Source organism: Lepisma saccharinum, chromosome 14 (assembly GCF_977018435.1).
Source record: "Lepisma saccharinum chromosome 14, izLepSacc3.1, whole genome shotgun sequence".
Taxonomy (NCBI): domain Eukaryota; kingdom Metazoa; phylum Arthropoda; class Insecta; order Zygentoma; family Lepismatidae; genus Lepisma; species Lepisma saccharinum.
Window position 1 is genome coordinate 16,686,333 of NC_139242.1, and position 16,262 is coordinate 16,702,594.

Sequence of the window (16,262 nt, forward strand, 5' to 3'; positions counted from 1 at the left end):
AACTCTTGCGAGTATAATCATCAGTAAAAGTAACAAAATATCGTGCACCACCCCAACTTGATTCGGACATTGGTCCACAAACATCAGAATGTATTAACTCTAGTTTTTCTTTAGCTCTTTTTGCCACTCCCTTGGGAAAGGATGCAGTTTTCTGCTTCCCCTCAATGCAAGGGATACATTGTTTTGGGGTGTCATGATGAAAACATACTCCATCAGCTAAATTATCTCTCAAAGATATCATTCCTTTTAGATTCAAGTGACCTAAACGTTTATGCCATACATCTTGTGAAGCATTAACTGACAACATAGCTACTGTCTCTTCACAATTTTCAAGAGAATTTACAGTAGTATTGTTTAAATTCATCATGGACAAATTTTCAGCCTGGTCTAACTTATAAATGCCACCTACCTTTGTTGCTGTAAATTTTGGAGTAGCCTTAATCTCAATATCAGATACATTGTAACCACTACACCGTTTGTCATCGAAAAGTATAACATAACCTTTTTCAGTAACTTTGTTAACAGACAACAAATTAGCAGTAATATCTGGAACATACATCACTTCAGATATTAACTTCTGCACATTATTTTTGAGTTTTACTTTCACATCACCAATTCCATTACTGATCACCTTTTGATTATTTGCAATGGTAATTTCAGATGATTTAGAATTTGAATAATTATCAAACCAATCTTTACGTTTACTCATGTGTGAAGTACACCCTGAATCTAATAACCAGTCATCATCATTAAATATTTTACTGGCATAAGCACTGTGTGTAGTCAACAAAAACGAATTATTGTTTTGCGAAGAACTTGGTCCTTGCTTCGTAACTGTAGGTTTCTTCATCCGCTTCTTAGACTTCTGAAGTTGAGGACATCTAGGCTTTATGTGGCCTTCCTTCTTGCAATGATGGCAAATAGGTACAAATGGACCCTTCTTCTTATCTGAAGCTAAATATGCAGAATCCTTGGAAACATTTTCACTTCATCGAAAATCACCCTGCATGAGCCGTGACTTCACAAACTCGCTGGTAAGTTTCGTCTGTGTTCCTTCAATACCCATTACCAAAGGATTAAACTCTTCAGGCAATCCAATCAACATAATTTCGGCTATTTCTTCATCATCAATACTGCAACCCACGTCCGCCAACTCTTGTTGTAATGAAATGATTTCACCAAGGTACAAGTCCATTGAAGGAAAATCTTCATAACGCACTCTGGCCAGTCTTCTTTTAATTGCTAAGCGCCTACTTATACCTTGATTTTCGTAAGCTGCCTTCAGATTATTCCATGCTGCCTTTGCACTTGCAGCATTTCTAACATGTGGGTAGCAAGAAGAATGCACGCACAAACAAATCTTGGCATACGCTTTCTGGTCTCGAACTGGATCCACTGGAGTAGCAGCTTCGATACAGTCCCATAAACCACTATCGATCAGAGTTAATTTCATTACGAACTTCCACGTGGCGTAATTCTTAACACCTTCCAGTTTTTCAATGTTTGGCTGTCCACTATTAATCACGACTGGAGTCGTCATTGTAGTATCGAATTTGTTTCAATTTTCGTACAAAAAAAATTACATTGCACAAAGTTCGATTCAAAGCTTCACAAGCACTACATGCATTATCAAAACATGTGATCAGTCATGAGTACATCACAAAAAATTTACGATAAAATTTTCACTGTGATGAAGCAACTCCAAAGTACATCGCAGCACAGTTCATGAACACCTGGGCTGGGCCCATAACCTGTTAAATTTTAAGAAGCCATAATTCAAACCTGATACTGCATGTTAACTTTTAAGCCATTATTCAAACGAACTAAACTGGAAATAAGAAGTTTTATTTCTCTCCTCTTCTAGGCTACAGGACAATCTAAACGTAAAAAAAAAAAATTCTTCACAGAATATATCACATTATGAAAAATTTACATGAACATATTTGGGTATGAGAATCTTTTGAATCAAAACATTTTAACAGTTTCACTTCAAAATGGTCTGTACTGTATCTGAAACTTTTGGTAAATAAATAAATAAAATAAATGTATATGGTCATTGTAAAACATTATACATATATTGCAAATATGTACTTGCAATTAAAAATAATTGTACTGTACTGGAACCCAGAACATGAATGACAAGCAAACCATATTAATCATAAAATATTTAAACTTTTAGCTAATTACAAAAATATTGTAAGAACGCAAGTAAAAATATTTAAATAAGGTAGCATTTTAAATGGGAGAACCTTAATTCTAAAGAGATGATGTCCTGGATTTAAATTTTTAGATACCAGGGAAACAAGTGCATACTGCTGAATGTATGCAGTTGGAGGGGCTCCATGCTTGTTTCTATAAATTCATTATTGTTATTATTATTATTATTATTATTATGTGAGAAACTTAGTTGATACATGCCTGGTCTTAATCATTGGTAGATGCAGAATTTTTTTTTCAGGATGGAGCTGGAATTGTAAAATTGGATATCACATCACCTGCATTCTGGGTAGGGGAGGGATACCCTATAACACCATTAGCTCCCCTCCTGCATATGCCAGTGTTCTGATTTGCTCTTAAACTATCGTGTACTAACCTGGATCGTTAGGTCTGCTCCAACAAGTGTCCCTAACCACTGAACAGTGTTGTTCATAAATTCCACACATGCCACAAAAGCGATGACGTTCGCTATGATCCCAAGGACAAGTTGGGTTGCTTCACTTGCTCCTCGAGAAGCTGCATCAAGTGCGTTGACTGCAACCCTGTGGGATACAAATTTTTATATTGCAGGAATCTGGGAAGTAGGCCATTTTCAATTTTACAATACCCTCTCTGACATTATTATTTGAGTGAGATTAACTATTATTTTTTTTTATCAAAATAATGGGAACCCAGGAATATGGTGACCAGATGTCCTCTTTTATCCAGACATGTCCTCCTTTTTTAGGTAAATGTCCTCCTTTTTTGGAAAGAGTACAGCATCGACCATAGTAAATGGACTGCATAGAGAATGCTTCCACACACAACGGTCATCATTTAAGGCATCACTTGGGGCGTATTAAGTATTCGAGCAATGCTCACCTAGCATCTGGGAGCTGGACACAATTACTTTGCCAGACTGAGTCATGAGTATTATTGTAACTCATTGCTTCCCCTTTGAGCACGTCCCAGACTGGAATGCACGTAGTCTGTGCAGTTCCTTTTGGATTGATTGATTAATTTAAATTATTTAGGGTTATGTGGGAGAACAGCCATAGGCTGAACCTCACCTTCAATAAAGAAAATTTGAATTTTCCAACGAAGGTCGGCCAGTTTCTCTTTGAGTCATACATATGCAATATGGAAGCGCGTACTGCCAGTTTTGATTATTATGTATTATTTACTTTTATGAAATAATGAATCGAAAGTGTAAATTCAACAATTATCTCACAAGAAAATATCCAACTTTTAAAGCTTGGAAGAAACAAATATGAGTTAAGGTGGCTCTCACTTTCCCCTGCTGTTGAAAGAGTGTTAGAAATGTTCATGGCATTATAATCATATTTCCCTACCCAATCTGAACTACCTAAAATTTTAATTCAGTTTGTGAAAATAAGTTAAGCAAAGCTCGTTTGTTACATTTGCATTCACTTATGGGGATATCAAAGAATTGGAAAGGAGAAAAAAAGCTATGCTTCTAATTATAGATATTCTTAGTTATGATTGCCAAGTGTGTAACAAACATGAGTATTTAAGGTTTGATATTTCAAACATGTTCAGATTATCACTGACAACTATAGTTAGGTAAAGATGTTGTTGAAATATGTCGTAATCTGTTCGTGTTGACGTTACTTTCCCATCTCGGCAAAGAAAGTGAATGAATATTTCAACTAACGATGGGTTGTGTCGGAGAAACAAAAGAAGAGGAGGAATCAACAAGAACGTAGTAACTGAAAATGGAATGCCAGAATAGTGTTATTGGTTTGCATTAATTTAGTTTCTTTTTTGCAATACGCTGAAATAATAATTATGTGCAGAAACTTTCGTGTCTTTTCGTTTCTTTTGTCCAACGTAAATACTATATAAAGTTGTGTGGTAGTGAATGTGATTTGAAATGCTGTAAGAATTGTTCTTTTCGGCTCTTCAGGCATCAAATAACAAAACTAAAGAAACGCGTGTAAATCTGTACATTGCTTGTAAGTCTTTATACTATAGGAGATATAAGTTATAAAACCGTGTTGTGTTAATTGTTACCCTGTGTAGCGTTTTATTGCAATTCAGATCCCAAAATCGACAACTTCCAACTCTGCGTGTTGGAAATTTGCTCCGCTCAAATAAGTGATAAAATCTCTCATTATTTAATTCCCTGAACTTTCGACAAATGGCACCACTGGCCATTTGCGAGATATCTCGTCGTAATCACGCCATCTAAAACATGACGTAACCAGGAAGTGAAAGAGTGGGGGTATGTGCATGTGCACAAGTCAGTTGCGTCTTGTGCTTGATATCTCCAACAGTTTTTTGTTTTCACGTGCTCCACTGCAAATGTTTCTCGGGGACGCAGTTTGAACTTTATCGTCTGGACTCGTTCTTTACAATTCGCGATGAATTGGCTAGGTTTGTTGAATGCAAATCATGAGCCTTCGATGTAAAATACGCGTCGCAACATTTCAAATATGGTACCAGTTGCCTAATTGATGCATGGAATGGAACGCGGCATTTAACGGTTAGCAGCAGGAGTGATATTGGAAATGGGCGAATGAGCTACTTCAGATTCTAACCACGAGATACACTCAGAGATACACTCACCCATGTGGATTCGTCTACAAAAATGAAGGAAGTCGTCCCCTTTCAGAAGCTGGAACTTTACCGCACGTAAAACGAAGGTAGGCAAATGTATATTGATGTTTTTGGTGAATTGTAGTGCGAGTGGAAAATACCGATTTTTACTTGACAAGGAACTACGCAAATTACGTAAGATTTGCATCAAGTTGTGAAAATAACTAATTTTGTCAGCGACAAAGTTCTATCTTACATCGTACATAAATACATACGTGTTTGCTAGATAAATGATAGCATTGACATTTGTAAAATATCACGAAGCCACAATTTGAATGCAGCACGTCGTTAAATTAATGGCATGTCACGTGCTTGTGATATACTCGCCCAGTTTTGAACATATAGACGAAAGTTAAAATGGTGATCAGAACACGCGTGTCCAAAAAAACTGTTTGATATTTGCAGTTCTATAACGTGTTCATTTTTTTTTTTGGAAAGACTTGTTGGGTTTTGTGAAACACATCGCAAACACATACTTGAAGTAATCGCGACGAAGTCTTTCAACAACACGATTCCCCCCTTTTCCCCCCTTTTTGATTCCGTCAATTTACTGGCAAATTGTGCGAAGTAATTCAATTACTTAACTCCGAATGAGCATCTAGGGTCTCTTCTACAAAAAAGAATAAAAGGGTTTGTGTAAATTTGCTGCATATTTCTAAGTATGGGCTTTTTACAGTTTATGAATCTATAATCACAATACCGACGGTTATTTAAAAGAGTAAAATCATTTTGATTTAGCCTATATCACTAAAAAATGGTTGAAGCCTAGATAGGAAAGTAAGTTAACAAATTGTAGATTACTCAATTTAGCTGATTTCCAAATTTTTGAACCTCTTATGTTGAATGATTGATTAAGACTATTTGAACTACAAAATATAAGCATAGTGATAAATGCGGCAAAATTATTGTTCAAAGGTTGTACCTAGTCAGCGTCAAGAAGGACGTAAGTTGTTGTTCGATTTAAATTTGCAAATATTATCCTAAATGTTATGAAGAATGTTGTTAATGGTTCTCTTGATGTAATCTTGTTGCAGTAATTATAAAGAGATTATGTTCACCTTGTTGTTAACCTTTAATGTGGAATAAATGACGTTGTTGAATTGTTAAAAAAATTGGACATCTGCGTTTGACTTCATTTACGCTGAATTTTTCCTTAATCACTACATGCTTAGATGATAGAAAATGAATAGTAAAAGAGGCATTTGTAGCTAGAAACAATTGTAGTTATTGGTGAAGGTAAACAAATCTAGAAAGACATAAGCCTTATTGTAGCTTATAATGCATTTTGGAAATTGGTGGCAGTACTACTTTCCTTTGTTTTCGGAATCAGCTCGTAAACGCCAATATTATTGTGTTTGTCCCTGAATTGGAGTTAAGTATAGCGAAGTTCACAGGCAACTTTGAGGTGCCGTGAAAAACGCGATAATAACCTCCACCCAATTGATTTTTTAACTTCCACAAGGTGCTTTGAGGTAGTAGAATAACGATTAATCCCAGTCACAACTGTAAAATAAAAGCACCTTGCGAATTTGAACGTTACACCTGATGAGTTACAAAGGGTCTCATATTCCCAACACAAAGAGCAGCTGATTAACTTTGTAAAGACTAGGGTCCAACTGGAGGACGTTGAAAGTGTTAAATAATAGATTAGGGGATTGTTTTCTTTGCTTAAAGGTAAGAGGAAACTACTGAAAAAATCATTGGTGAGCAAAGTGTTAGTAAGATTGTTTATATTAATTAAATTATGAATAATGGCAAATGGGTGTTGCCATTTTTTGCAATGTCCTCTGTTTTATGACTTTGTCCTCCTTTATCGCCATGCTCTGTCCTCTTTTTTGAATGTATTTGTCTGGTCACCCTACCCAGAAATATGTGAAGGCCTGGGTCTGTTACCTTGAGGGTCCCTGTATATCATTTCAGTCATATGCAGTATGCCTGACAAGTCCTTGTACCCCTACTTGAATTTATCCTGTTGCAACCATGTTGAAAATTGCCCGGTATTCGGATGCTTATTAAATTATTCATCCTTGCACTACTTAGTATCTATCACTACATTATGCTTACTATAACATTTAGTGGAAGAAAATAGAAAACTATGATCTTCATTCCATTTTAAAAAATCATTATTATTTTAAAAAGTATTTAAAAGTAGAGTAATCAGATTCCTTCAAATTCATACTTGCTACGAGGCCTATTATTTTTATTAATTTAACCACAATGGAAAACCTATTTTGATGATGTTTTTGTCGATTTTATACTATTGCAAATCTGTGTTTTTTCATCTCATACTTGGTACGAGTGTCATAATTTCTTTCGAGTTAAAGTATGTAACACCTAAACCCACCCATACTCATGCACACCCATGCACACCCACGCACACCCACACTTGGTACAGTGGGATCCATGAGTATTAACCTGCAAATTGTCCATGACTATTTTCATTAATTTTTCTCTTCCATCCTGTGTTTTTAAGCGATGGATTGTTATGTATGCTGGTTCAGAAGTTGTCAACAGCTTGTTTTGAGTTTTCTTTTAATTCTTGAAGCTCTTATTGGGTCAAATAAATTGCACGAACATAGCGATGGACAATTTGCAAGGTAAAACTCATGGATCCCACTGTACTTGGTACGAAGCCTACTATTTTTATTAATTTAAGCACAGTGGTGAACCTATTTTGACGATGTTTTTGTCGATTTTATAGTATTGCATCTCTGTGATTTTTTCATCTCGTATTTCCTATGAGTGTCACAATTTCTTTCGAGTTAAATACGTAACATTACATAACATTGTGATGGATTGTTAGGGTAAATTATTGCATCATGTTATGCAAAAAGTTATTACGCAACATTGCGATGGCCTGTAAGGGTAAATTATTGCATCATGTTGTGCAACAAGTTATTATGCAACATTGGGATGGCTTGTAAGGGTAAATTATTGCATCATATTATGCAACAAGTTATTATGCAATATTATGATGACCCGTATCTAATGTGTTGTTTTCTGATTGGTTGGATTATGACGTAATGCGATGATGTGGTGTCTTCTGATTGGCTCACTGTTTCGGATGTTTTCAACACGGTCTGCGCTTAGGTTACTTAAAGGGTTTTCGCATTACAGATCAGTCAGTATCCTGAGAGTGTTTGAAAAGTATGGATGTGTTGTTGCAGTTCTCCTCAGTAGTCAGAAAGGGGGTTACGAGCAAACATCCCCCCCAAAATCTAACAATTTCATAGTGATCTCTCTTAGTGTAATTTAACTGAAAATCATGATTTTAGCTGATTTTCCAAGTGTAAAAAACTGAAAATTTGTTTTACGCAAGAGCTTAAATTCCAATTTTATTGTATAAAGTTTTTTTTTTATAGTTGCAGAAGTTCAAAAAACACAGTTCTACTGCACTTGCCTGGTGCTGGGATGCACCTGCACTCCACAATATGTCTAAAAGTGTAGTGAACTAGACGGAGCTAATAATTTCTTAATTGCAATTAATTTTCCATAGAAACTTCTGCAACACACAAATGTTAGCAAGAATTGTTATGTAACCTAGTTGTTTTTACTCAGACAAAATCAATAGTTTTGCATTCCAAACATCCTCCGAGTGTGTGTGCCTGTGTGTAGACGTGATGTTGACTTGTTAAGAATGTCACGTCAATAATACTAGCTTGGGAATGTCACGACCTTCTTTTTTTATTTAAAAAAAGAGAGAGGGTCATGTAACTTGCTTGGCTAAGGGGAATTTCCTGAGAATTCTTTCCATTCTAAACATTCCTGTATGTGTGTATGTGAGTGTATGTATGTAGAGATTGATGCACTTATGTATGTGTGTGTAAACATTAAGTCATTGACCTGTTAAGAATGTTACATCGATAATACTGTCTTGGGAATGTTATGTCCTTCCATTTTCTTTATAAAAAAGAGAGAGAGAGGGTCATGTGATTTGAGCTGAATGGTTGGCTAAGGGGAATTTTCCAATTATTTGTTTTCTTACAAGAATTCTTTGCATTCCAAACATTCCTAAGTGTCTGCGTAGAGATTGATGCACTTACAGCTATGTGTGGGCATTAACCTGTTAATAACGTTACATCAATAATACTAGCTCAGGAATGTCATGACCCCTCCCCTCTTTCTCTATAGGAGGTTATTTGAATGTGCTGATTGGTTGACTAAGGGGAATTTCCAAATTAGTAAATTGAGGTTATAAATATAAAGGTTTTGCTAATATGGAATGCAAAAGCTCAGTACTTGGCTCCCTCAGGGATTCGAATCCTGTTAGGTTAAACAGCATAAAAATTTCACAGCAAGAATTCTCATATTTACAGATGATTTTTTTTTAACAGACTTAATAATGAGTTATAACCTGTGTTGTGATGCCACTATAAACTGTATACAAAATATGCAGTCCCTAGAATGAGATGGATGAGGCTTATGAACCTCGACCTATACAGGTGTATAATCTGGCAATGAATGGATGTTTCTTTTTTATTAAGCATAGCAGTGTGTTTTCGCTTATTTTAATATCAGGCAACAATGTTAGAAAGTGTGTGCATGGCCCCCAAGAATACAATTTAAAATCACTAATGTGATATGAACTTGTGTGTATTTGAATATGCGAAAATAAGGTACTTTGAATAATTGAGGAGAACAATCACAAATAAGCTTGCAACGGTATTGGGAGGGGTCAGGAGTTCAAACTTCAGACGATTTCTGTTAATCTGCTAAGGCCCAGGGTGTACGGATATCAGTACAAAAATTTGTAAAAAAGAAGAGGCAATTTTGACTAAAGGCAACGATGAGGATGAATAATGATAATTATGATGAAATTGATGTGTGGCACTTAGAAAACAAAACTTCAAAGTGTATTGCACCAACAGCTACAATTGTCCCCCCTACCCCCATACAAGGCAGTTAAGAGAGGTGTACTTTTGTTGGTTTACGACTCTGAGGGCTTAAGTTACTATGTTCACCTATAGCTCTACATATTAAAAAAAAGAAATGACCTGTGCAATAAAATATAACAATACCGATTCTAACCTTTTGTCGGATGACATAGTGGTAATGTTGTTGCAATCACACCTCTGATGGTGTATAAACTTATATGTTTTGCATAACATGAAATACTGTTAATGGAAATGTGTTGTTTCTAATATTCCATATAGAAAGCAGATAACAAGAAAAAGAAGAAAAGAAATGTTTTGGTCAGATACGAAGCTTCAACCCAAACACATATATGATCAGACAGTGTGTGAACGATGCATTTATAACTAACATGTGATTATTCAAAATTCAAATAGTGCAGTGGGAAACAACTAACTAACTAACTCTCTAGACTTCTTAAACCCGAAGAGAGCAAATACATGAGACATGCTAGCACCGTAAATTGAACAGCACATAACTTAGATTTTATTGAAAATCAAGCAGAAGCTGTTGGAAGCAGTATGAAGACTGAAATGTCTATGCAAGGACACTTATTATAATGTTAATATTTTAGTATAATGTTTTGAGAATTACTTCTGAATAATGTTTGGTATTTACTTTAATCCATTGTTAGATAAAATACATAATTATTAGAATTTAAGGACGAAAAAGATGAACAGTGAATGAATGCTACGTTTGACTAATCGTGAAGATGAGGATGACAGAACGTTCCATCGTTCTCATACAAACGTTTCAAACGTTGTTGAAACATTATACTAAAATATTAACATTATAATAAGTGTCCTTGCATAGCCATTTCAGTCTTGAAACTGCTTCCAATGGCTTTTGCTTGCTTTTCAATAAAATCTAAATTATGTGCTGTTCAATTTACGGTGCTAGCATGTCTCACTACTACACAAAATATCCTACAGGAGTTTATTTTTCCTGGACGTATGAGACTCGCCAAAACCATATAATACTAACTATCCTCATCGTTGCAATGTAAAAAGAAACATGAGTGTCTGTGTTGTAAGTAGAAGAGCCAGAAAATCGCATATCACAGCTTTTGATGTTATCTGTAAAAAGCATAAGAAGAGCAAGAATCATGTCGAAAATAAACTTGTAGAAGGCAAGGCTTGCATCATGAAGCCTCGAGGATGGCAGTTTCTAATTAGCTCCATATTAACCAACTAATTCTCTTGCCTTCTTAAACCCTAAGGTTTAGCAACAAGAGCCTTCCATCTCTCAATTTTGCATTTAATTCTGTGCAAATCACATGCCAGGAAGCTTGCGTGTATCACCCTCACTGTTTATTCAGCTTTTGACCTTAACTATTGATCATGCATTTTTATTGCATGTTTCCCATGTCAACACAAAATATATATTTTCTCTTGGATTAATTTTAACTATGAGGATGAGAATTTAAGAAAGAGTAGAGAGAGAGAGAGAAAGAGAGAGAGAGAATACCATAACAAATAGCTTCTAAAATTTTAAGATATATCCTACCATATTCTACACATTCAATGAATTCATTTGATTACAATACAACAACGTTTTATTATTACATCATATGTTTCAATATTTTCATAATCATCCAAACGTTTGACAAAACATTTTTTTAGTTACGAAGATAGGAAGAGAAAAAAAAGTGGTTGAAAAATTTCGAGAAGTATTTCTTAATAGGGGACAGTGTTTTTTTTTATTATTTCTTTCTTTCATGTAACCACTATGTTATCGATGGGAACAAGGCAAGACCAACATTACCACTATGTTATTGTGTTGAAGGAGATTTTTCCATTATCAATTGTGTCCACACACAAAACTCAATGTCTGTCTGCATCCATACCTAGATCAAAAGATTCGAACCATGTCTCAGCCCCTTGTAACTTATTTAATTATTTACACTTGTGCTTGTATTTGCTCTCTTCGGGTTTAAGAAGTCTAGAGAATTAGTTAGTTGTTTCCCACTGCACTATTTGAATTTTGAATAATCACATGTTAGTTATAAATGCATCGTTCACACACTGTCTGATCATATATGTGTTTGGGTTGAAGCTTCGTATCTGACCAAAACATTTCTTTTCTTCTTTTTCTTGTTATCTGCTTTCTATATGGAATATTAGAAACAACACATTTCCATTAACAGTATTTCATGTTATGCAAAACATATAAGTATATACACCATCAGAGGTGTGATTGCAACAACGTTACCACTATGTCATCCGACAAAAGGTTAGAATCGGTATTGTTATATTTTATTGCACAGGTCATTTCTTTTTTTTAATATGTAGAGCTATAGGTGAACATAGTAACTTAAGCCCTCAGAGTCGTAAACCAACAAAAGTACACCTCTCTTAACTGCCTTGTATGGGGGTAGGGGGGACAATTGTAGCTGTTGGTGCAATACACTTTGAAGTTTTGTTTTCTAAGTGCCACACATCAATTTCATCATAATTATCATTATTCATCCTCATCGTTGCCTTTAGTCAAAATTGCCTCTTCTTTTTTACAAATTTTTGTACTGATATCCGTACACCCTGGGCCTTAGCAGATTAACAGAAATCGTCTGAAGTTTGAACTCCTGACCCCTCCCAATACCGTTGCAAGCTTATTTGTGATTGTTCTCCTCAATTATTCAAAGTACCTTATTTTCGCATATTCAAATACACACAAGTTCATATCACATTAGTGATTTTAAATTGTATTCTTGGGGGCCATGCACACACTTTCTAACATTGTTGCCTGATATTAAAATAAGCGAAAACACACTGCTATGCTTAATAAAAAAGAAACATCCATTCATTGCCAGATTATACACCTGTATAGGTCGAGGTTCATAAGCCTCATCCATCTCATTCTAGGGACTGCATATTTTGTATACAGTTTATAGTGGCATCACAACACAGGTTATAACTCATTATTAAGTCTGTTAAAAAAAAATCATCTGTAAATATGAGAATTCTTGCTGTGAAATTTTTATGCTGTTTAACCTAACAGGATTCGAATCCCTGAGGGAGCCAAGTACTGAGCTTTTGCATTCCATATTAGCAAAACCTTTATATTTATAACCTCAATTTACTAATTTGGAAATTCCCCTTAGTCAACCAATCAGCACATTCAAATAACCTCCTATAGAGAAAGAGGGGAGGGGTCATGACATTCCTGAGCTAGTATTATTGATGTAACGTTATTAACAGGTTAATGCCCACACATAGCTGTAAGTGCATCAATCTCTACGCAGACACTTAGGAATGTTTGGAATGCAAAGAATTCTTGTAAGAAAACAAATAATTGGAAAATTCCCCTTAGCCAACCATTCAGCTCAAATCACATGACCCTCTCTCTCTCTTTTTTATAAAGAAAATGGAAGGACATAACATTCCCAAGACAGTATTATCGATGTAACATTCTTAACAGGTCAATGACTTAATGTTTACACACACATACATAAGTGCATCAATCTCTACATACATACACTCACATACACACATACAGGAATGTTTAGAATGGAAAGAATTCTCAGGAAATTCCCCTTAGCCAAGCAAGTTACATGACCCTCTCTCTTTTTTTAAATAAAAAAAGAAGGTCGTGACATTCCCAAGCTAGTATTATTGACGTGACATTCTTAACAAGTCAACATCACGTCTACACACAGGCACACACACTCGGAGGATGTTTGGAATGCAAAACTATTGATTTTGTCTGAGTAAAAACAACTAGGTTACATAACAATTCTTGCTAACATTTGTGTGTTGCAGAAGTTTCTATGGAAAATTAATTGCAATTAAGAAATTATTAGCTCCGTCTAGTTCACTACACTTTTAGACATATTGTGGAGTGCAGGTGCATCCCAGCACCAGGCAAGTGCAGTAGAACTGTGTTTTTTGAACTTCTGCAACTATAAAAAAAAAACTTTATACAATAAAATTGGAATTTAAGCTCTTGCGTAAAACAAATTTTCAGTTTTTTACACTTGGAAAATCAGCTAAAATCATGATTTTCAGTTAAATTACACTAAGAGAGATCACTATGAAATTGTTAGATTTTGGGGGGGATGTTTGCTCGTACCCCCTTTCTGACTACTGAGGAGAACTGCAACAACACATCCATACTCTTCAAACACTCTCAGGATACTGACTGATCTGTAATGCGAAAACCCTTTAAGTAACCTAAGCGCAGACCGTGTTGAAAACATCCGAAACAGTGAGCCAATCAGAAGACACCACATCAGGCGCGGAGCGTCCATGTAAGCCGTGTAAGCCGGGCTTACACTTTATTAGTTCTAGTAAAATGTATGTAATTATATGGCAAAATTCGTAAAAACTTCAAAGTTCATCTCGGCCCGATACCAGTCTTCGAGATCCTGTTTGTTAGATTGCAACACTTCAGCACCAGATGGCACATGAGAACTCCCGCCTTTTGCTTTGGTAAAGTTGTAAGCCGTCTGAATGTTGCCTTACAAATTTCTGACCGCGAAGGAGCAGTGCCTATACCGTCGCCCACCGTATCTGGAAGGAGAAGAGCGAGGAATATAGAGAGAAGAGCGCGTCGAAACCCTAGGTGTGTAAACCTACGGGCAGAGGCTTACAGCAGCGTTGCAAACCTCATGTTTAGAAAAAGTGTTGTTCATGGATGTCCGCAGTATTTCTTTCCACCAGGGAGGATTAAGCAAAGTATTTCTTTTTCAGGGATTGGGGTAAACTAGGTATATTTCCCTTCTCAAAATATACTAATTCAATTTGAAGTTAACATTTTTTTGCAACGCCCTTACAATAATTAACAATTTGATGTGACTGAAATGAAATTGTATGTGTGAAAATGGTTGACATTCTTATTTTAGGAAGTGTCTTCTTGCCTTGCCCCTTCTGGACATCCATGGTGTCGTTTAAACTCCGAAATTATACTACATACTACTAAATTGTTCTGGGATTTTCATATTATAAATATTAATTTATAACAAAAACAAATATAAATTCGAATGGTTCAACCAACGGCATGGGTTCCACGTTATGTGAAAAGTTTGAGAAAATTCAACCAGAACGAAAAGTGGCCCTGTTGTTTTATTTATATCTCCAACTTACAAACGACTTTTTAAATTTGTGCGAGATTTAGCACCATTATGCTTGGGTTGGCTTCACTGAATACACGCCAGCGAGACACAGGTCGTGCAAGAGGAGGGGCTCCAGCGTTGTCGGGTATGAATGGTTGACTGCAAAGGAAATTTGAGCCGGTGGTGCTTCAAGGAGGTTTTTTTTTTTTTTCCAGGAACAGGGAATTCTGAAGCAAAAAACTAACATGAAGGGAGAAAAGAAGAAACCTAGAAATGAGCGGGATACGGGAAAATTAGATACACATTGATGTGCTAAATTCTTGTTGTTTCTGTTTTTCGCTTGTAGGAGAGCATAAACATTAGACATATTAAGATCTCTGTTTTCCGTTTATGTATGAACTCAGCTGGTAATAATTGAGCTAAAAAGTGAAATAAATAAGTAAATAAATAAATAAATGTTAATGAAAACTGAAGATTGAAGCAATTTTACAAATTTCATGTCAAATGTGAACCAAATATTATTAATTACATACACCGTGACTCAAACACTCTTCGAACAACGTACGAAAAGCCTGTTTATGATCTTTTAGGTGCTAGATTTGCTTTTACAGTATCCTAAGAAAGCACTTACATGTCCTTTGATAGAAATTTCTGGATATATCCCTACAATTTGTGAGCATTTCTTTTATATTTTATATTTTTTTTTACTAAATATAGGGGATTTTAAGGCAAGAGAGGGAATTTATTTATATCCGAAAGGGATATTCCCTTCACAGTCCGAAAGATCACTGCTTTGAGCAGTGACCGATTTTGGATCTGGTTTCTTTTTGTTTCCCCCTTCTTGCTGTGTGTTTGTTAAAGTCTCGAGGTATTGCTTTTGCGAATTCCATCTATTGAAAAGGGGAATGTCGTCCCTGTACTGTGGTGTGATACAGTAGTGAAGTGCATTATGGAATAAAATGAGTGTGATTGTGCGGTGGGGTGGAGAACTTGTTGAAGACGCCGTTGTCCAGCAAGGATTTTGCTGCCAAGAAGAAACTTGTGGACATAGGTAGGCCCACCCCTTCCTTCTCTAGCAGACATAGTAACAGAAACGAAAAATAAAGTGCGCCGATTTTGCGATTCATGATACGGAGCTGATACTTGGTTATGCGGTTGTAAAAAGTATTCAGCACTTCTCTGTTTCCTTCTGTTTATTATTATTATTATTATTCATTTTATCTAACTTTGCATATTTTTATCGATACGTTACTCATTGTGATAGGAATAACACTGACTTAATTATCAGATATCCAGCATTTTTGATTTGGTGAAAAATTCCAGGGAAATGTTCTGAAAAATTGGGGGGGGGGGTCGATGTGTGTGGATAAATCACTAACCATGTCAGCCCAAAAATAAGCACAACGGGAAATAACCTTCATCATACTAGGCTTACACTGTTGGAAAGGTCACGCTCCGCCACTGCACCACATCATCGCATTACGTC

The 16,262-nt window shown here is 35.8% G+C and overlaps 1 protein-coding gene across 4 annotated transcripts in view; it reads right to left on the reverse strand.

Annotated features, from left to right (window-relative positions):
• Positions 1-16,262, reverse strand: part of LOC145998703 (putative transporter YutK) — a 176,988-nt gene that overhangs the window by 15,241 nt on the left and 145,485 nt on the right. For all 4 annotated transcript variants that reach the window (XM_083135187.1, XM_083135189.1, XM_083135188.1 and 1 more), the window contains one exon: positions 2,594-2,759. In XM_083135187.1, coding sequence (XP_082991313.1) covers positions 2,594-2,759 — 166 coding nt within the window. The remainder of the gene's footprint in view (positions 1-2,593; positions 2,760-16,262) is intronic.